This window comes from Hemicordylus capensis, chromosome 3 (genome assembly GCF_027244095.1).
Source record: "Hemicordylus capensis ecotype Gifberg chromosome 3, rHemCap1.1.pri, whole genome shotgun sequence".
NCBI lineage: Eukaryota > Metazoa > Chordata > Lepidosauria > Squamata > Cordylidae > Hemicordylus > Hemicordylus capensis.
In genome coordinates, this window is record NC_069659.1 from 38698892 (window position 1) to 38722090 (window position 23199).

Sequence of the window (23199 nt, forward strand, 5' to 3'; positions counted from 1 at the left end):
TACCTAGGTTTTTGGCTTGCACACAATCGAATAGCGGGAACCTGCAGAGCTCCCAAAGTTGGGCAGGGCACTTACCCCACCCAATCAACACTTGTAGGTAGTGCCTTAGTAATTGTCATGGTACTGAGAATACTGACTTGCACCCCATACAGGTAGCTGTAGCAGAAGAAAGTTATACATGTGAATCAGCCATAAGATACATTGGCGTCAGTATGCATGGTTTGCATCTGTCTATAGATTTGCCAGATAATCCAGCTATATTGTATGTTGGTAAATCTGTGCCATCAAGGCAGAGGTTAAGGAGAATACCCATCGGTATTCCGGCCTGAATAAGTATTACGGTTGGAACTGAAATGACGTTTTACCCAAATTCAAAATTTGCCAGAACCTCCCAGCGTTTAAATGTGAAATTCAAGGTTTGAAATCTGAATGTGATTCCTACCCTGCCACCCTGCCACATCCCAAATGGCAGTGCTTTAGACCTGTTGGCAATAGCATCTCTTGATTGTTTTGATTTTGGGGCAGACATCAAATGTGAAATCTCACAAGCTGTGAAGTAACAGGTATTAAATATCTCTGCATGCAATGATCAGATACCACATAATACAAAATACTATTGCATGTCAGCTATCAGGTATTGCAATACTTTAACTGTCACAAATAACATACTGAAATAAATACTGAAGTCACATAATCAAATAATGCTGGTGTCAAACAACACTGATGCCAAATAATACTGACCAAATATATGAATACTGAAAGGAAATCAGAAGTCTGAAATACACAAGATTGAGAAGAACTTTGGGGGGGAAATTAGCTTTAGCTTTCCTAGTAGGCAAGAAATTCTGGATTAGGACTGGGTTATGCACAGCAAGCTTTCACTTGGTTCCCTAACCCCCACCCCCTGCAATTTCTGACAGACTGCTCTGATCTAAGCAACTGTAAGTTCTTTGCTGCTCATACTAGTGGTTGACATACTGCGCAACGATATATTTACCTAATAAAGTTGCATGCACACAAGTTGTGCAAGTGACCCAAATGATGCTATACAAGAGTAAACTCACTGGAAATAACTGGTGTTGATGTAACCTCATTTGTGTAAGTTTTGCATTTGTGCAGCTTGCATACATGCAACATTACTGGACTGACACACCATTGCACAGCATGTCAGCCACTATTCTGTGAGCACATCTCTCTCCTCTGCTGCTTGCACTTCTGGTTTCATACCTTGTAACCTCGCAGTTTTCCCTGCTGTCCTCTGTGAGCTTATTAAACCTGCTCTCTTCTCTAACTTGCCAACTGCTTGCATTGCTTTCCACATATTGCTAAAATTTCCACATATTGCTAAAATACACACTAGCCCTATTCAAACATTATTTTCAACACACACACAAAATCTCTGTACAGTGTACACATGTACAGATCTGCATGCATGTAGTGTTATTTATACATTGAGGCTATTCCCACAATCAATGGAAAGTGAGCTTAGCCCGCTTTTCGTTGAGCGTGGGAACCACCAGGCCAGTGCTCCGTTAACCTCATTTTGTTGTTCATGTGCTGCCATGGCGCGCAGAGACACACAAGTAGACCCAGGATCCTGGGGTCTCTCCAGGATGCCCTGAATGCTTGCGCGGAGCATCTTGGAACTTCTGGGAGCCGGCCAGACCCAATCCCTGCCACCCATGCCAGCTTTGTGACGGAGCTTGCAGTCGTGTGGGTGACCGATCCGGCCGCCCAGGGCTCTGGGCAGGATCGTCTGCGGGGAGAGCGGGCTAAGCCAACTCTCCCCACAGACCGGACAGAAGTTCTTCTCAAGGATTGTGAGAAGAGCTTCATTATGTCAGTGTTCTTCACTGCAATGCTAAGGGACCAGTCAGTGGTGGCCCTCAGCAACCCTAAATGTGGTTCCCTGACTAGTGTTTAATTGGGCCTGTGTGAGGCTTTGTCCAAAGCTGAATACTTTACACCAGGGATTCTCAACTTTGGGTCCCCAGATGTTATTGGACTTCAACTCCCATAATCCCCAACCAAAGGCCACCAGGGCTGGGGATTATGGGAGTTGAAGTCCAATAACATCTGGAGACCCAATGTTGAGAATCCCTGCTCTACACAATCCCCTTGGTGCCATCATGTGGAGACCATCATTTTCATGTCGCAGTGCTGCACTTCCCCCAGTGCTGGTGGAGCTCTGTAATGCAAAACGGAGCCCTCTTGAGCCTCTGCACCATCTTGGAAGGCATGCACAAAGTGCTGGGAAGTGCAGCCCCTCTCAGTGCTTTCCTCCTAGCATTCTTAAGAGGGGGATCCGTCTTTCTTTAAGGTCTTCCCCGCACTGACAAAGTGCAGTACTGTGCAGAGGTCACCACAGTGGGAAATGGCTCTCCCATTGAAGGCTTTTTGCCAAAGTGGCCCCCACTTGAAAAAATAATGGAAGATCACAGAGTTCTGCTCAATGCATATACACTAGCAGACTTCCTATCTATATATCCTGCATTTGAGGTGGCTTGTAACCAGCTTTGCTTTGAAAATGAAAGCTTATACATCATTCATCAAAACAGACCCAATGTGATGTCTGAATAGGACTAGTGGCAAGAGGGCAGGTTTTACTTCCTTCAGCACAGGGCTGCACAACTTCAGTCTTTCAGCTGGTTTTGGACTACAGCTCCTATCATCCCCAGCCATAGTGGCCAAGACAAGAGTCAGGGATGATGGCAGTTGTAGTCCAGCATCTGTAGGAGAGCCAATGTTGTGCAGCCCAGCTCTAGCATCTCAATAGGCCATCAACGTCCATTTTAAGCCTTGCCACAAAACAGCACAAAAGCTTTGTGTGGTCCGCAGTTTATCCCCCAGGTCATCTAACAAATGCTACTCTTTCCCTCAGCCTTCCAACCTGTTGTTGGCGCAACCCAGCACTGATGTGTTAGTGCAGTGCTCTGGGTGTCCCAATCCAAGCATTTCTAATTAAATGACTAAAAGAGCAGATGTCAGCAGCATGGTCCTAAAACTCTTAAATTGGAGTATTTGGGTCGCAAATAAGACGAACTCCTTACGTCTCTCTTGTACACAATCATGTCTCTCTCTAACCAGAACTTAATGGGAATGTCTGACTTTAGTTGCAACCTGAACTCAAGAGTTCAATGGCTTAAAATGAGCACACAACGCCTGCAACAGACCAGCAGACCCCAGGTTAAAGTGATGCCGACCCCGCCCCGCCTCAAAATGAAAAAGGCGGATTGTGAGCAAGTTTCATTTTCCAAAGCCAAGGTTGGATGGAGCTGAGCACAAGAAAGTCACGGACAGTAGCAGCTAATTTGTTCCCTTTTAGGAAAGGAAAAACCCCTCTTTTGATTCCTTTAGCTTATACGGCTTTTAAAAATACAAAGTAACAATCCTGCATTATTTCTCCCTTGAAGCATCTTCATCCAGAGTTGGAATGGTGAGCTGAAGGCTCAGCTTCCCTTATCCGATGAGGATTACGTTTGGAAATAGATGTGTTCAGAAACATCACTCTCCATAGTCCGGCATGCCTATATTGTAGGATGGTGATAAAAGTGGCAGAAATCATTAAATGTTGTTATTGTTAATAAAGACCTCCTGGCACCCACTTTACTGTTGTCCCCCCCCCCCCATATCTTGAGTAGTAGTAGGTAAGTGCAGGCCTGAATCAGGGGCGTAGCTAGGGGAGAGGGGGCCCGTGTTCACCCCGCTCCCTGGCGGCCCCTCCCTATAGAGAGAGATAATGAAGAAAATAGGGAGGGGTGGAGCTGTGGGGGACCTCAGGAGCGGGGCGGGTTCTTTGAATCCATCTGCCCAATTGTAGCTATACCCCTGGCCTGGATAAACAGTTGGCTACAAAGATGTTGTCACTGAGAAAAGTTTAAATTCTTGGCCCTAGTGTAGAAATGTTGATGGCTGCTCATGGCTAGGTTTTTTGTCAGCGCCTGCTGCTGCTACTGCCACAATCAGCACTAGTTTCCACCGGCAACTGGCTGGACACCCTGGCCCCTGCTCAGTTGTGGACTCAATGCCTCGCTCTCTGTTGTGATCAAATAATGTCACCACCTGGCATAGGGCGCTAGATGATGACATCATTACACTGCATTGCTGCAGGCGAAGAGAGGCAGGTCAGCAGCAATGAGTCAGCAGTTGAGGGGGAGTCATGGAGGGAGGTGGACAGGTGGCTGCAGAGGCAGGCGGTGTGCAGTTCCCCCTGCCCTGGCCCCACTGGGTGGCCCATGCCCTATGCACACAGTAGCCCAGTGGCGGATGTGCCAGTGATTCATGGACCACAATCTACACTACCTACACGATGGACTCCTGGAAGTAGATGGAGGACGCCTCATGAGGACTTGGAAGGACGTGTTTGGCAGGAGGAGGCTTGCAAACCTCACCGAAAGACTTTAAACTGAGCCCAATGGGAGAGGGAGACCAAAGCCCAGTACCAAGTATAAAACCAAATATTCGGGAGAAGAAAACATAGGCCAAAGGCAGAGGCAAAACGGGGGAGGGAGCACTCAAAAATGTACAGGTCACCACAGCAAGGAAGCCAGGAGGCGGTGGGAATACCCAAGGGCTTAAATGTCTGTACACTAATTCACAGTATGGGAAACTACTACTACTATGACCAATGTTTATATACTGCTTTTCAAGAAAGTTCTTAAAGAAAACTAAGGTTTACATAGAACAATAATAAATAAGTAAATAAGTAAATAAGAAGGATCACTCCCTTACCCCAAAGGACTTGCAGTCTAAAAAGAAACAGAAGGAAGACACCAGCAACAGCCACTGGAGGATGCTGTGCTGGGGATGGATACGGCCAGTTGCTCTCCCCCTGCAACTGTATTTACCTGAATCCAAGACTAGGTTTTTTCTAAGTTCTTTGATATTAGAAATTAGGGGGTCATCTTAAATTCAGAGCCCTCTTCTTTTTGGTAAGTATAGGTATTATCTGTATTCAACCTCTATTATATAAGGGACTCGTCATAAATTCAGAGTCTTGTATTTGGGTAAATGCAGTAAATGTAAGAGAATTGCCACTTTAAAAGGTGCCTCTTTGCTTAGTTAGCAGGAGGAGCAACTCAGGGAGGAACTTGAAATCCTAACATGGGAAACAAATATAGGTTGACCTATAGCACATTATGTGTGCGTTCTAACATTGCATTTATGCAGTTTCACAAGTGTGTTCTTCTGCATGCAGAAAAATTTGAGTTGTGCAGTGGTATGGCCATTGGAAATAATGGATGTACCATTGCACAACTGTTTCTTGTGAAATTTTTGCACTTGTGCAACTGCAGGAATGCAATGTCACAACTTGCATATAACACTGCACAGTATGTCAGCCATGATCTGATAGGCATCACAGAAACTTGGTAGGTTAAAACTCACAATTGGAATATGGTACTTAAAGGGTATTCAAAAGGAATAGACCAAACAGAAATGCAGGGGGAGCTGCATATACAGGAGGACCTCGTTAATTGAGGGTCCAGCACTCGCAGTTTTGCATATCTGTGGCTGGGTAATTGGCATCCAACCTTGGTATACACAAGGCAAAACCATCACAAAAACGGTTAAATCCACATCTCTCCATATCGGAGGCAGCTGGAAATGACTGTGAGTGTCATTTCTGACCACCATTTTGGTCATTGGAGCCATTTTGTGGTTCATTTTTTTAAAAGTCCAAAAATTGCAATTTTTTGAGGGGCAAAAATGGATTTGGTGCTTTGGGGGGGGGCATTGCTGGAGTGTTGGAGGTCCATGGACCATGATAGGGCACTTTACACGGTATTTGGGGTTTCCGTATCTGCAGCAATGTCGGGGAATGGAAACTCCATGAATACTGAGGTTTTCCTGTATGTAAGAATGTGTACATTTGTGCATGAATCTGAGCATCAAAGCCCAGACAAAAGTGTCTGGGTAAAAATAAAAAGAGAGAGAAATACAGTCAACTGTCCCTGGGAAATAGGGATGGTTAGTATGCCCAGTCTCCCAAAACAAAGAAGTGGACTAATCTCGCACTATTAATTGATCAGCACGAATCTGAAAGCTGGGCAAGAGACAGTCATAGAATTATGTGATACTTTAGTGAAAATGATTCAAAATAATCTGCTCTGTGCTGTCTTTGAACAGCTGGGGAGAGAGCAAGAATCATAGCGGTTGGGAGTTCCCCTGGAGGAAAAAGTAGACCTTTCTTTCTAAGAGCTGAGTCAGCAGCAGGGGACATCACAACCCCTTGCCATTTGCACTGTTAATAGATTTAAAACCTTTGACTGTAAGAGAGAGAAAGAGAGAGAGAGAGATTCTAGTTTGCAACGCTTACTTAAGACTCCTTCTGCAGCAGCCAGCTGGCATGCCAGAAGGGACAGCAGCTGTGAGAAGGATGGCCTTTTTCTGGAGTCCAGAGCCCAGCAGGAACACAGCACTAAATATCTGCAAAGACAACAAAATTGGAAATGGAAAAATATGGAATGTCTTAAAGAAAAATGTCCATGGGAAAGCAAAGCAACCGCAATATAAATGTGTCACATAATAATTAATATTTAAGAGAATGAGGCTCTTCTGATGATCAGCCGAAACTGGACAAAGAAAGCCAAGCCCGGTCTGAAATAAGAGCCTCCCCATCTCTGACAACTTCTAAGAAGTCTTTAAAGACACATTTATTCAACCAAGTGTTTAACTACATTTGTAGTTTTAAATTGTTTTAAGATTTTAATTCCTGTTTTAATTCATTTTATGTTGATGTAGGCCACCTAGAGACAAAAGTTTTTTGCAGTGTACAAATATAACAAACAAACAAAACATCATGAGGCTCTTCTCACAATCACGGAGAAGAGCCTCTATGGGGTTTGCGAGGAGAGCGGGCTAAGCCCGCTCTCCTTGCAGACAACCAGCCAGTCTGCTCTGGGTGGCTGCAGCAGCCGCTCACACGACCGCCGGCTCCATGATGGAGCCGGTGGGGGCTGGGAGGATTGGGGGCCGTGCAGCCCCCGGAAGCTCCAGTATGCCCTGCGCAAGCGCGCAGGGCATACTGGAGAGACCCCCGGACCCGGGAGGCGGCTTTTCGCCTCCCCTCCGGGGGTCTACTCATGAGTAGCCGTGGCTCAGAGCCGTGCTGCAGCTACTCACAATTTAAACAACCCAGTTTGTGGTGTGCTTGCTCTGCAAACCTGGTTTAAGGGGAGGGGTTGTTTGGTGGGTTAACCGCAGGGAGGCAACCGGGCTCATCTGCGAGCCTGGTGGCTCCCACGATCAGCCAAAATAAGGCTATGCTTCCCTAGCCCGATTTTGGCTGATCATGGGAATAGCCTCCAAGTATCATCCAGTCCAATTCTAGGGTAAAAAGTCCCTTGATTTCAAACAAGATTTAAGGCACACCTGAACTCAGGCATCCAAAAGCATAGAAATAGTGCCTGAAAGCAAGGATGCACCAGCGCAGCAGCCTAACAGAACTTCCCAAACTAATTGCACCAGTGAAGCAGGGGAAATAGACATTTTTAATGCTCTCCCTTTCCCCAGGAAGCCCTTTGTGCTACCCAAAAATATGTCCTTGAGGGCTATGCAACCCTCAGGGCCATATTTTCAGATGGCCCAGAGGGCTTCATAGCACAGGGTGTTGAAAATTGACACTTCCCTGCTGCACTGGTGCAGTTAGTTGGGAATTTCTGTTAAGTGGCTTCACCGGTGCATCCCTGCTTTATGTCAGCCAATACGTTAAGACACCCACTTTAACTCCTATCTCACATTTAAGATTTTCTACAGTCTCTTATCTTCCCTGTTTGGAACATGCAATTTGCAAAAATTTCTCTCAATTGTTCTTGCAAACATTTTAAGAGATTGCTGCCCCTCCCACATCTACAACCCCCTCTTGTTTCCAATCATGTTTATTTTGGGAGGGTAGTGTATGGTAGACTAGGTGTACTGGCCTAATCAAGCAAGATAATTGTTACTTTCAAATTTTTACAAATTAAATGGCAAGAAAACAGTGCATGAGAAGAACATTTGTTGAAGTTCCTTTTAAAATACTTGAACAATAGCAATATTATGAAAACAAGAAACCTTCTTCCTCTTTTTAAAGCAAAGTGTCCCGCCCACCGCCCTGCATAGCCAGTAAAGGTAAAGTCGGTTTTGACTCCTGGCGACCACAGAGCCCTGAGGTTGTCTTTGGTAGAATACAGGAGGGGTTTACCATTGCACAGTATGAGATGATGCCTTCCAGCATCTTCCTAAATCGCTGCTGCCCGATATCTGGCAAGGATTCCTCTTTACAAGTAAAGGGGGGCATTCCCTATCCTAATGGCTGGGGGTGGGGTGGGGGGGGAAGAAGGATCCTCCATACCTTAGTGGAGGTGAGTGGAGGCCTTATCAGAGCCGGACCAAGTCAGGTCGGTTTGAATCCGGTTCGGATTCAAACTGAACCGGCCAAACCAGCAGCTCACATATCCCTACAACTTGGTCCTGAAGAGCTTCTGTGATGGGGAAGGCAGGGGGCATCTTGCAACCCTGGTGGCATCCTGATAACCTGCATGCAAAGTAGATACTCTTCCATTGAGCTACAGCCCCATTCCTTATGCTAGGCTTACATTTCTTCTGTAGCATAAAATGGCCGATCCATTTTAAATCCACTTCGAATTAGCTTGTAGAAGTTTGTGTCAACTTGGATCCCAGGATATGGATTGACACCTGAAGAAAAGAGGGTAGAAGTGAAGAGTGTATGCTGAAAAATAGGAATTTTCAGGAATCTATCTATGCCTAAAAAACAGGACCCAAACAGGTTCCACAACCCTTCTACTATTATATTACTATATATTATATTACTATAAGATGTATGCTCAAATGTACATTTCTATCTAGCCAAAACATACCAAGAGAAAATATTTCCCACAGTAAGATTCCATAAGACCAGACATCACTCTTAATGGTGTATATTCCTTCAAATAAGCTTTCAGGGGACATCCACTTGACAGGTAATCGAGCCTGGATGGAAAAGGGGGGAAAGAGCAGTGTTGCCAAACTTCCAAACACGACAGAAAAAAGAACTATGCAAACTCTTTGTATGCATGCAATTTGTATGCAGTTTGTATGGACTGACTTATTTTTTTCTATTTGAAACCAACTAGGATACACATTATTACCAAAAGGGAAATTGGGGGGCAGAAATAGAACTTTTTTGGGGGGATGCTTGATGGTAAGATATAAGGAGTTAATGAAACTAGAATAGGAACCAATATTCTCACGTGGTGTTACTGAAGCTGTCATATTGTGCCATACCAGGGCTGTTTGGATAATACACAAACTGGCAGGTCCTAAATGCAAATAAAATACAATGTGCTAGTAGCTGGCAGCAGGATGGCTGAGTGGGTGATTGCGGGAGATATACATACATTTAGGACAGGCTGGCAGATATCAGATATCTGAATCAGCCTACTTACTAGATACAAAATCAAGGGTGCTTAAAACTTGACTAATTTACAGGAAAAATCGCACAGTGAAAAAATGCACATGTACCGTATTTACCAGAACAGAAGACGACTCTAAATTTAAGACGACTCCCTTAAAAATAGAGGTTAAATACAGCTTATACTTCTATTTAACCAAAAGGAACAGGACTGAATTTAAGATGACCCCTGGGGGGAAATTTAGTCTTGGATTCCGGTAAATACAGTATATACCATATGTGAATACGTATGTGTAGGTCGTGCAGGAGGCCGTACGGGAAATGGTCTCCTGAACATTAGCTGTAAAGAGGGGCTCTTACAGAGAAAGTTAGGAGAAAAGCAGCCATATGTGTTCCAAGGAAGATTCTGTTTCCAGATAATTCTTCCAGATTAGGACATGTGTGTATGTGCCTGTCTGTATGAGTGCATGAGTGCAAAAGAGTGCCACTACATCCAGGCTGCAGAAGGTGAAGCAGGATATGAAGCAGGATAACCCCTTCTAACTTGGCAAAGAGGCACCTTTTAATGTGGTGATTCTCTTTATTTAGCAGGAGGGGAGTAAATGGCCCTATCCACCCCCAGCACAGTACCTCCAGTGACTGTTGCTGGTGTCTATCTTATGTTTCTTTTTAGACTGTGAGCCCTTTGGGGACAGGGTTCCATCTTATTTCTTTATTATTTCTCTGTATAAACTGCCCTAACCCATTTTTGGAAGGTCGGTATAGAAATCAAATTATTATTATTATTATTATTATTATTATTACATTTATATCCCACTCTTCCTCCAAGGAGCCCAGAGCGGTGTACTACATACCTGAGTTTCTCTTTCACAACAACCCTGTGAAGTAGGTTAGGCTGAGAGAGAATTGACTGGCCCAGAGTCACCCAGCTAGTATCATGGCTGAATGGGGATTTGAACTCGGGTCTCCCCGGTCCTAGTCCAGCACTCTAACCACTATACCACGCTGGCTCAAATGAATGAATGAATGAATGAATGAATGAATATTATTGTTATTGGCTGGCATCTGGACTAACATTACACATAGCAATAGCAATAGCAATAGCACTTACATTTATATACCGCTTTATAGCCGGAGCTCTCTAAGCGGTTTACAATGATTTAGCATATTGCCCCCAACATTCTGGGTACTCATTTTACCGACCTCGGAAGGATGGAAGGCTGAGTCAACCCTGAGCCCCTGGTCAGGATCGAACTTGTAACCTTCTGGTTACAGGGCAGCAGTTTTACCACTGCGCCACCAGGGGCCATGTTGAAAAACATTTTGTGCATGCAAAATTTTTGAGATTTTTGCTGATCTCCCCTTCCCTCTGAAGCTCACTGTCCTCCGGAAAATATGTACTAGAGGATTGTGGGGCCCTCAGAGACATATTTTTGGGAGGCACAGTGGGCTCCAAAGGAAAGAGGAAATAAACCAAACTCCCCCCTCCTCTGTTGCATGTCCAAAACATTTTTGGCATGCACAATGTAATCTGGATGCCAGGCACTATTTATTATTATTTTATTATTATTATTTCAATTCATCTGCATAAACGTCTTTTTCTCCATGAACCTCACCGCCCACTGAGATCATCAGGAGAGGTTCGTCTGCAGTTGCCACCAGCTCATCTGGTGGCTACTCAGGGACGGGCCTTCTCCGCTACTGGCCCAATGCTGTGGAATGTGCACACTGTTGAAATAAGAGCCTCCCCATCTCTGACAACTTTTAAAATCACAGTTAAGACACATCTGCTCACCAAGGTTTTTAATTAGATACTGAGGCTCTTCTCACAATCCGTGAGAAGAGCCTGGGGAGGGTTTGCGAGGAGAGCGGTCTAAGCCCACTCTCCCCGCAGACGAGCAGCAGTCTGCTTTGGGCGGCCGCAGCGGCCGCCCACATGACCGCCGGCTCCATCACGGAGCCGGCGGGGGCTGGGGAGTTTGGGGGCTGCACGGCCCCCAGAAGCTCCAGCGTGCCCTGTGCGAGTGCACAGGGCATGCTGGAGAGACCCCCAAGCCAGGAGGCTGCTTTTCAGCCTCCCAGTCGGGGTTCTCTCATGAGTAGCTGTGGCGCGGAGCCGTGCCGTGGCAACTCACGATTAAAAAAACTGGGTTTGTGGAGTGCTCACTCTGCAAACCCGGTTTAAGGGGAAGAGTAGTTTGGTGAGTTAACCGCCTGGAGGACACCAGGCTCGCCTGCGAGCCCGGTGGTTCTCACGGTCAGGCGAAATTGGGCTAGGCTCCCCTAGCCCGATTTCGCCTGATCATGGGAATAGTCTCACTTTTAAAATAGTTTTAAACATTGTTTTGAATTTTAAATTATTGTAATTTTCTTAACCTGTTTTGTTTTGTTTGCATTGTTTTGTAATGTTTTTGTTACTGTGTTGTAATTCTTTTGTTTGTAATATTTAAGCTTTTTGTTTCGTTTCGTTTGTATTATTTTATTGTAAATTACCCAGAGATGTAAGTTTTGGGCAGAATACAAATATGTCAGATAGATAGATAGATGATAGATAGAAAGAGTGAGTCTAAAATAACCACAAACTTACATTCCCTCTGACAACATAGTTCGCGTCATTCATAACATCTCTGGCAAGTCCAAAGTCACAGATTTTTGCCACTTTCCCGTGAGTGACCAGTATATTCCTGGCAGCAAGATCTCTGTGAACACACTGTCAAGGAAGGATCATGTTAGCTGGTTCCACACCATATTTAACAACAGTTTAAAACATAGAGGCTATTCACATGAGCGAGCAAAACCGGGCTAAGGGAGTCTAGCCCAGTTTTGCTCGCTTTTGTGAACCACTGGGATCGCACCCAATCCCAGTGGCTAGACAGTGGCAAAACTGCCTAAGTAGCCTCCAGCTTAAATGAGGTTAAGGGAGAGAATGCTCCTGTACCTTCATTTTTTGGATCAAGTGTCTGCTGTGACTGCTTGCAGCTGCAGCGGGCATACTTGGGGAGGGAGGGCAGCTCCCAGGAATGCACTGCACACTCACATGGTGCATTATTTGGGCTCCAGGGGACAGGGTGCCACACGGTGGTGCTTCCCTGCACCCAGCACCCAGAGCAACCGAGCGAGGCCTGGGCGGACAGCAGGAGAGCCACCACTTGCCTTGGTGGGCGATCCTCCCATCCAGAGAACAACTCCCGATTGTCTGCAGGGAAGGGAAGGTTAACCCTCCTTCCCCGCAGTTAGCCCCAAAGCTCTTCTCACTGATCGTGAGAAGGGCTTCATTATTTAATTAAATCATTTTAACTCTGGTGTCTTTCCTTTGATGAAATGAGATGCTGCATGCAACTACTTAAAAAACAGTTCCCAAAACTGCTTGCACAGAATGGGATTCATTCGAATTGATCGGAATCTGGGCAAATTCTAATTGACTCCGAGCAAATTCAGTTTGAATTGGGGTGAATTCAAATTGATCTGAGAGAATCCCATTCTGTGTAAGCAGTTTAGAGCTGAATCAATTTGAATTTGATTCAAATTTGAATTTGATTCAAATTCAGATCAATCTATTCAAATTTTCTGAACATCCCTGGTTACAGATGTTGGCTCCCAACTGTAAATAGGGCAGAATATGCTGACACTGGTGGGTCTGGACGACAAGCCCAATGTTGGTATAGCCTTCCTGATATTGGAAGTTGGGCTTACGCATGTGCTCCAGGAATTGGCGGGTCAGCCAAGCTGCCCATTCACTGTGACATGAGAACTCGCCAATAGCAGCTCATCCTAACGAGCCAGGGAGGCACCAAACGAAGCACAGCCACCTCTGGTTCCTGGCAGCCCCAGTTGTGCCCCTCTCTTCCACCCTGCCCCACCCCAGCGTTAATGAATGTCACACTGCGTGCAGGCTGGTCATTTGTCAGGTACAACTGTACAGGCTAGACTACGATTAAGCAGCCTACACAGCTCTGCCTAACAAATGACCAGCCTGCAGGCAGTGTGACTGTCATTATTTTATGACAGTCATCCATCGTATTTGTTTATTTGTTTGTTTGTTTATTATTTCTCTGTGTAAACCGCCCTGAGCCATTTTTGGAAGGGCGGTATATAAATCAAACAAACAAACAATAATAATTAACACCAGGGCGGAATGCGAGAGAGGCTGGCAGAAAGCAGAGGCAGCTGCACCTCATTTTCTCGATAAAACAAAACTTTAATCATTACTGCTGCTTTCCATTTGTGACATACTCTAGCAATATAAGGTAAGAAGAGGTCAACCAGAGTGAAGCACTGAAAAAGTTCCATAGATGCCAGCTGGAGAGGATTAAGTTGATGCTTAATGCTCCCATTACAAAGCACTGGATTTAAAAGTGCTTAAATCTGGCTGCATCCTGCTTTTAGTGGAGTCTGAATATGCAAAATGGTCAGCCACAGCAAAGAGGGTTGAATTGAATGCCCTCCGGTGGTTTTCTAGTTCTGCAGTACTTTTTTGAATTCCTGGAATGAGTTGTAGCTCTTGTTTCTTAAACCAGAACTTATCATACATTTCCTTCACTATCTCATAAAGGCCCCTACTGTATATTGAGAGTTTCATAAGTACTTATTTAAATGATTCATCAGTTAAAAATCAGATGATGAATCAATGAAATATTATGTGGTTGCTTGATGGCCTTAATCCTTGTTTGCCCGAGAGGTACATAATCTCTCTCCCTAGAGTCTGGGGAAAATTGATCTTCTTTTTTATTTCTCTTTCTTTGTTTGTTTGTTTCCTCCTTCCTTCCCTTCTTTTTAAAAAGAAAAACAAACCACTCAGTGAGTAGATGATCCTGCAAGTAATAAAAATTGGACAGAAGGAACTGAAACATAAAGAGGACTTTTTGTTTTCTGAAAGTTTTACATAGTGGGGGAAAATGGTACAAAGTATGGTAATACCGATAGTCACATTTCATGTACTGACAGCTCAGAGGAAGCCTGTGGCTTATCTGTACAAGCCTGTTTAAATGAGCTGTTTGCTGAAATTTCAATAAGGCCAAAGGCTCACTGTGTGATTTGCCTTCTGGGGGCGATGCTGTCTCAGTATATGCAGTTGCCTTCTTTACTTCTCTGACTCTTAACGGGGTATTATCCTTCTTTTTGACCTATGGTTTAGATCAGGGGTTTCCAGCCTTGGATCCCCCGGTGTTTTTGGACTACAACTCCCAACATCCCCCCACCACAATGGCTGAAGGGCTACAACCCTCCATCATCCCCTTCAGCCACTGTGGCTAGGGGTGATGGGTCAACCGCAGCTGGGAACCCAAGTTTGGGACCCCCTGGGTTAGATAAACACACTGAAGACCATCCCATTGTGATTTGCTCCTGTGAAAAGCAGACATATCTTTACAATTCCAACAATATATACAAATTCGGAGCACAGCAATCCAGGACAGAATTCAATGTTTTCTAAATACTGTTTTCCTAATACTGTTTTTATATACAGTATTATACACATTCATGGAGAGTCTAGGGCAGCCCTTCGTGATCATTGCCAAATCTAAATGGTCTCACACACCAGTAATCCCCTGTAGGCAGGCTACAGACTCCCTTGGTCCATTGGGGACTAACAGAAGCCCTATTCAGACATTACATTGTACACATGTAGTACAGATGTCTGTACACTCATACATGCTTTTGTGTGAATAACTGTACCTGCGTTCATTTTAAAAGTGAACCTGGATATAGGCCCTCCAAATGCATGGTACAGATAGGAAGTGTACTGCTGTATCTGCATTCAAAACAGCATGTGAGTAATAGTACCTGTGCAAATGGTACACTCATTGTACGAATGTACAGCATAATGTCTGAGTAGGGCTAGAGTGCTTCCAGTCATGGATCATGACCAGTGATGCTTTAATGCTAGAAACAAAAAACCCCTCCACCTGGAAAGGCTCTGGAGTGAACAGAAACAGGAAAAAATTTAAACCGCATTATGAATTACAGTAAGTCGATTGTGAGTTTATCATGAGTAGCACAGTTGGGAAGCAACCACAGTTGGGAAGCAACCTGCCTCGAAAGCAGAAGGCTGTTGGTTCGAATCCCCGCTGGTGTGTTTCCCAGAATATGGGAAACTCCTATATCAGGCAGCAGCAATATAGGAAGGTGCTGAAAGGCATCATCTCATACTGTCTGGGAGATGGCAATGGTAAACCCCTCCTGTAATCTACCAAGAAAACCACATAGCTCTGTGGTCACCAGGAGTCGACACCGACTCAACAGCACCACCTTTCCTTTCCTTTCAGTTTCTATTATTTTTTGGCAGATTGTACATCTGCAAATGTTTGTTCTTCTTTCCCAGGAAAATGTACTTCTCATCTAGCCGTATGTTCCTCCTCAGTGTGGTTTCTGTAGTCCTGAGCTGCTGGAGATAAAAGACCCTCATGGGATTTTCTCACTCCATACCTTTTTGTTATATCTCCCCTGCTAACTTGGCAAAGAGGTACCTTTTTACCATGGTGATTCTCTTTATTTAGCAGGGGGAGAGTAACTGGCCCTCTCCACCCCCAGCACAGTACCTCCAGTGACTGTTGCTGGTGTCTATCTTATGATTCTTTTTAGATTGTGAGCCCTTTGGGGACAGGGATCCATCTTATTTATTTATTATTTCTCTGTGTAAACCGCTTTGGAAACTTTTGTTGAAAAGCAGTATATACATATTTGTTGTTGTTGTTGTGTCTGTAATGCCAATGACTGCTCACACATTAAGCTTACCAATTTGGATGCCAGAAACTCCATTCCTTTGGCAACCTGATATGAGAAGCAGAGAAGGTCTTCAAATGTCAGCACATTGAGGTCCTCTTCAGGATCCATTCTGTTTAAATACTTTATGTTCTCTGTAAGTGAAAAATCAGGGCAAGAGTTTTATTTCTCCAGGACTTGATTCTCGGTCACTAGGATTTTGCCCTTTCATGAGGCGAGGTGAGGCAGTTGCCTTGGATGGACAACAGATCACTGGGGCACCAGGGGGCAGCAAAATGACCTCTTGCCCCCCACTTTTAAAAAAGGGAAGATGTGGAGGAGGGCACTCATGTGTGTGTGTGTGGGAGTGGCATTTTGTGCCCCACCTCATGCTCACAGAGGTCTTGAGTCACCACTGCCAGCATTACTTACCAATGACCACCTTACGCAGAATGGGTATTTCCCCAAAGCATATAACCCATGTATTTCTCTGTCCAATTCTGGTTATACATTGCTAAAGCAAAGTTGCCAGCCATGAAAGGGCAATCATTCCTCACCATGCTCAGAAGCCAGGGCGATCCTATACGACTTAAAGGTAGACTCTAAGTCATGTTTCTCATGCATGTTTCCAAAGACATCTGCTGGGATGTATGATCCACTTCTGAAAAAGATTATTTGCAAAATAATTGCTATAGCAAAGAAAACATCTGTAAGAATGAATGTACCTTCTCCAGAGAACACATAAACAGGAATCAAATCTATGACGACAAGCTGTTTTACAAAGAAAGGTTTGGCTGCTGTGGTAATTCATCAGAATTTTGCCACTCATATCACAGCTACTTGGAATCCCCTATATGACACATTCACTTAAAATGGCAATGACCTCAAAAATGGATTTGTGGCATTTTCCATCTGATCAGATGGCACAGAAGAAATGAAACACAACCAATCTTTTGTGCTTTTGCTTTAAGGCTGTGGTTCTCAGACAAAGAGGCAGTTCTGCGGGGAGAGCGGGCTTAGCCCACTCTCCCCACAGATGATTAACAGGCAGCCCTGGGGGGCCGGATCAGCCGCCCACACAACTGCCAGCTCCATCATGGAGCCGGTGGGGGCTACAGGGATTGGGGGCTGTGTGGCCCCCCGGAAGTTCCAGGATGCCCCGCGCAAGTGCGTGGAGCATCCTGGAGAGACCCCTGAGCCCCTCCCAGTCAGAGGTCTACTCGCGTGTCGCTGTGCGCTGCGGCAACACACGAGCAAAAAGATAAGGTTAACAGAGCACTCGCTCCATTAACCTTGACTTAGGGGAGAGGGAATTAGGTGGGCTAGCCGCCTTGAGAACACCAGGCTGGCCTGCAAGCCTGGTGGTTCCCACGGTCCCTGGAAAGTGGGCTAAGCTCCCTTAGCCCACTTTCCAGTGACTGTGAGAATAGCTTCTATATCTTGCTGAGTGCGGCTATTAATCTGGCCCTAAAACCTATTGTCATGAGACATAAACCACGAGCACTGAGAATCAGGCACTGGCTCCCCCAGAGGCACAGCAAGACTGGATTAACAAAAAGTGAGGATGGCCCCCCACCCTCCCCAGCTTCTTCTTTGGAGCGGCGGCAGGGGAGAGCGAAAAGCAAGCTGTTAATCAGCTGGAGGCCCCCATCTCTTTCAAGGGCCCAGGGACATTTGACCCCCTCCCTCTGCATTCAGTTCTAGCTATGCCTCTGGGCTTCCTGCACCACCAGGGCTGGGGATCAGAGGAGAACAGTTCCAGTTGGGACACTCACACAACAGCCCAGAACTAGGGATGTGCAGAACTGGTTCGATAGTGAACCAGACAATTGCGTACTGGGTCAGTTCGAGCAGTTCAATCACTAACCGCTTTGAGCCACTTCAAGCCGGTTCATTGAACTGACTGGCTCAGCTGCTTGGTTCAATCAAATCAGTTCAAACACCCATGGGTTGGTCCATATTTGGACTGAACTGAGCCAACTGGTCCGTGCACACCCCTACCCAGAACTCTCTTGGCCTGAGCAGTCAGGTGACACTAACAAGCCAATCAGGTGTAATAATTTAATATAAAGCTCCTAGATATGAAATCTTATCTCAATGTGGACCAGTCGCCAGTGAGGGAGACCATCAGGTTCTCCCTCTTTGCCACCAAACTACCAGTTCTTGTCCTGCTTGAAACTTGCCTGCTTATCCAGAGAAACTTGCCTGCCCTTATACCTGGGTGCCTGAAAACTGTTGCACCAGCACATGAGGTTAAGATCGAGTACGGTGGCTGACATGATGTGCAGCCTCTCTGGGAATGGGAGTGGCGTGCAGCACTGCTGCAGCAGACCTGGTTAAATGTGGTTGGTACGCTGCCAAACTGGGATTGGGAGGTATTTTGCTTCCCACACAACATGCTCAGTGGGAGTGTCCACAGCTCAGCAATCTGAGATTTAATGATTACCTGAGATTGCTGTGATTGTGCAAACAAGTCCTATATGTCATTGCAACAATGTTGTCATAGAAACATAGGAAGCTGCCTTATACTGAGCCAGACTGTTGGTCCATCTTAGCTCAGTATTGTCTACACTGGCTGGTAGCAGCTCTCTAAGATTTTAGACAGCAATCCCTCCCAGTCCTACCTGGAGATGTGATGTCAGGGTGTGAACCTGAGACCTTCTGCATGCACGGGGATGCTTTCCCACTGAGCTACGGCCCCATCCCCTATGCAGAGTAACTAACAATGTTCACATATAGTCATCCATCCAAATGCAAGCCAAGGCAGACCCTGCTTAGCAAAGGGGACAATTCATGCTAATGAACTGATCACCAGACCAGCTCCCTTCCTCACATCTACCCTAATGCAGGGGTTCCAAACCTGGGCTCTCCAGATGTTGTTGACCATTGGGCCTGGGGATAATGGAAGTTATAGTCCAATCACAGATGGGGACTCAAGGCTGGGCACCCCTGCCCTAATGTATAGGGTTGGGGGAGTTGACCCTATAGAGCTTCCTTGGGTGTAACTAAGAAAACAGATGTCTCTTTGAAAAGGCACTTCTAGAAGCTGATAGGCAGGCCAAAGGAAGGTGTAAGGAGCAAATCCACTGGGTCCTATGGGAAGGGATCAGGAAGCAAATATAGTTCTACTCTGATGATCCTCAGTACCAGCCATCAACAAAGTAAGAGGGGACGTTTGCATTTGCACTGGACAGATATAATAAGTGATCTGGGATAGGGATGTCCTCATGACCCAACACAAGGCATGGTGCAAAAACCACCACTAGTTGTTGTGTCTTCACACGACTCCTCTGTGAATGCACTATCTGGGCAGAACCTCCCTGCTCCCTGCTTGACACGGATGTCTCACACACTGTGTCCCTTCACCCAAGCCTCCGCTGGCTCAACTGTTACCTTGAGCTTGGCAGTCCTGGGAAATTGTGGTAAAAGCTGAAGTTGTGCTGTTTGAAAACATCGATCCATGTCTTGTGAAATCTCTCTCTTTTGCTTCTCAAGTAGTTCAAAAGGTCTCCGTAGCAACAGTATTCAAAAATCAAGTAAATAGGCCCTAAAATAATATATTTTTAGCAAACACGTACAGTACATACATACATACATATTAACTATTAGACATAAGATAAAAGATAAATTACTTTGGGCGGATGTAGCAAAAAAAGATTGTACTGACGATCAAAGGATACCCTTTGTTCTTTACTAAGAACTACTTGTGATATTTCTTTCCATGAAAAAGAGACAAAGGAGCCATACGGACAGAAATGACACATGCTAATGCTACTAGTTATGGGATCCACCTCATATACCAGACAAACATGAATTCCTATTGGTATCTCCAGGTTAAGAAGAATGAACACGAGTAGTCCACAAAGTTGGCTCTCTCATAATAATAACTATAACAATAATAATGTTTATCCATTGAGGTTATTCACATAGGGGCTATTCAGATGATCGGCAAAAATCGGGCTAGGAGAGCCTAGCCTGATTTTTGCCAATCGTAAGAACCACCGGGCTTGCAGCCGAGCCCGGTGGTTCTAGAGTGGGTAACCTGCTCGAGAACTCCTGCCTTAAAACCAGGTTTGCGGAGCGAGCGCTCCACAAACCTGGTTTTAATTATTGTGAGTAGCCGCAGTGCGCCTTCATGCCACACCTACTCACAAGTAGACCTCACGAGTAGACCTACTCACTCGCGCAGGGCATAATGGGGCTTCCGGGGGCCACGCTGCCCCCGTGCTTCCCAGCCCCAGCCAGCTCCATCTCAGAGCCGGCAATTGTGTGGGCGGCCGATGCGGCCGCCCAGGTCTCCCTTCCCACTCACTGCCCCAAACCGGGTCTCACGGATCGTGAGACCTGGTCCATAATCAAAAACCTGGGTAGAAGTGGCTGTGTGGAAGCAATGCAGGAGGAAAAGCTACCCAGATTTCCCTCCTACCTTGCTTCCACACAACCCCTTCTACCCAGTTCCTCTTACCTTGCTGCCACACAATCACTTCTACCCAGGTTTCCCTCCTACCTTGATTCCACACAATCACTTCTACCCAGGTTTCCCTCCTACCTTGATTCCACACAATCACTTCTACCCAGGTTTCCCTCCTACCTTGATTCCACACAATCACTTCTACCCAGGTTTCCCTCCTACCTTGATTCCACACAATTACCTCTACCCAGGTTTTTCTCCTACTTTGATTCCACACAATGAGGCACTTCACATGATTGGTGTGAAGCGCCAGAGTGGGTTCTGCAGGGAGAGCAGGCTTAGCCCGCTCTCTCGACAGACAAGCAGCCACTCATAGCTGGGCAGCTGGATCAGCCACCTACATGACTGCTGACTCTGTCACGGAGCCAATAGGGGTGGAGGGGATCGGGGGCCGTGTGGCCCCCGGAAGTTCCAGGATGCCCTGCATGCTCACACAGCCTGCTTGCAGCCTCCCAGCGGGGGTATCCTCGTGTGTCGCCACGGTGCGGAGCCATGCTGTGGCGGCACACAATCAGCAAACCTGGGTTAGCGGAGCACTAGCTCCGCTAGCCTGGGCTAAGGGGAGGGCTACAATGGCAGGCTAGCTGCCAGAGAGCCACCGGGCTTGCCCTCGAGCCCACTGGTTCTCATGATGGGGAAAAACCAGGCTGGGCTTCTTTAGCCCAGTTTCCCCCCATTCGAGAGAATAGCATCAATCACTTCTACCCATGTTTCCCTCCTACCTTGCTTCCATTGAACCGAAAATTGGGAGCACACACAGCTCCCAAACCTGGGTAGGACATCGTTTTTGACTGTGTGAATGACCTCATTGACTGCTCAGTGTATTTCAGAGCGGTGTTCCTCACCTGACACGGTACAGGCTCCGAGCAGATTCACAATGTTTTCATGGCTTCCAATGTGAGTCATCATTTTGAGTTCTGACATTAGAGCATCTTTTTCAGAAGCGCCATATTTTTCTGTAGGTACAACAGCAACCCAAACATTTATTGATACTTTATAGGAGTTGATATCTTCTCGGATTCATGGTCCTCAAAATGCAGCCCCCTGAAGAAGTCCTGTGGACGCTCCTGTGTGCAATGCTATACTGTATTAGCAATTCAGCATCAGAAAGGCAATCCTGGATACTCTGCTAACTCTCTCATAGGGCAATATTTCAGACTAGCTTCCTCTGCAAGAGCACAAGCAGCAGCTTGGTACTGCAGCAGCTGAAGACTGAGCCAGTGCCTGGAAGCAGAGCAGAGGTTGCAATATCTTCCCCATCCCACCCTACCCCATTCTCACCCACCAAACCCTACTGATGAAGGAGTATCAACTGCCATGCAGTGCATTGTTTTGAACAAACCTATGCTGGCTGCTGAACATGGCTCAATTTTCTTCCTGATGCTAATAAACAGGTTAATGAGTTCATCTGATAGTTTGCTGGAGAAGATGTTCCTCTGATGGGCAGGGCACGTAGAACAAGTATATGTAGAAGAGGCATATGAAAATTAGTAAAGTTGTGCCATCGAGTCGGTGTCAATTCCTAGCAACCACAGAGCCATGTGGTTTTCTTTGGTAGAATACAGGAGGGGTTTACCATTGCCTCCTCCCGCACAGTATGGGATGATGCCTTTCAGCATCTTCCTGTATCGCTGCTGCCCAATATAGGTGTTTCCTGTAGGGATTTGAAGCAGCAGCCTCTTGCTCCCTAGGCACGTTACTTCCCCACTTTGCCATTAGGTGGCCCATGAAAATTAGTAGATAGGCAGACAGGCTAAAAAGCCTGCAGTGCCTGTTGGTAACAGCGTTGATGAAGGGTTATTAAACAGCTTCTTCAGGAGCAAAGAATGGCTTCTGGGTTTTTTGGCACAGAAACAGCAGAGAGGGAAAGTGTTGGGGAGGAGAGCTGATCTTGTTGTGGCAGGCATGAATTGTCCCCTATGCTAAGCAGGGTCTGCCTTGGCTTGCATTTGCATGGGTACCTGAAGTGAGCACTGTAGGATATTCCCCTTAAGGGTTAGGGCCATAGCTCAGCGGGCCATTTGCATGCTCAGCATGGTGTTAGTGACTGGCCACGCAAATAGCATCCATGCATGCTCCAAGGCCATGTGCATGCTGGCGCCACACGCAGGCTGATGGGGGGGGCGTCACAGGAAGAAACTGCATGGGGTGGCAAAGAGCTGGTAAGTACCTGCTGTACCTCCTTTTAAAGGTGCTGCTCACTGCCCCCCCCCACGGCGGTACCTCAGAGCGCCGAATCACTTTGGCCCTCACCCGAACCGATTCGGCACCAAATCTGTGCATGAACCTCAGTTTGTGCACATCCCTATCTGGGAGAGACTCCTGCCTGAAACCCCGGAGAGCCATTGCCAGTCAGTGTAAAGCAGGGGTGGGGAACCTTGGCCCTCCAGCTGTTTTTGTACTACAACTCCCATCATCCCCAGACACATGATGGGAGTTGTAGTTCAACAACAGCTGGAGGGCCAAGGTTCCCCACCCCTGGTGTAAAGAGTACTGAGCACGATGGGCCAGTGGACTGACTCGGCATATTATGGCAGTTTCCTACGTGTACCTCATGCTACACTTCTATGCTGAATCGGGGCCTTCTGTGTCTGTCTGGGGGCTGAACAGGACCCCTTCTGCACTTCCTGCTTTAAAA

At 46.2% G+C, this 23199-nt stretch overlaps 1 protein-coding gene across 1 annotated transcript in view; it reads right to left on the bottom strand.

Annotated features, from left to right (window-relative positions):
- Window positions 1-2090: 2090 nt before the first annotated feature.
- The window catches only part of FLT3 (fms related receptor tyrosine kinase 3), a 101019-nt gene continuing 79910 nt past the window's right edge, over window positions 2091-23199 (bottom strand). The window contains exons 16-24 of the mRNA XM_053309596.1: window positions 21407-21517; window positions 19484-19637; window positions 16648-16751; window positions 16124-16245; window positions 11979-12101; window positions 8859-8970; window positions 8577-8676; window positions 6317-6426; window positions 2091-3527 (exon numbers count right to left, since the gene is read on the bottom strand). Coding sequence (XP_053165571.1) covers window positions 3505-3527; window positions 6317-6426; window positions 8577-8676; window positions 8859-8970; window positions 11979-12101; window positions 16124-16245; window positions 16648-16751; window positions 19484-19637; window positions 21407-21517 — 959 coding nt within the window. The 3' untranslated portion in view covers window positions 2091-3504. The remainder of the gene's footprint in view (window positions 3528-6316; window positions 6427-8576; window positions 8677-8858; window positions 8971-11978; window positions 12102-16123; window positions 16246-16647; window positions 16752-19483; window positions 19638-21406; window positions 21518-23199) is intronic.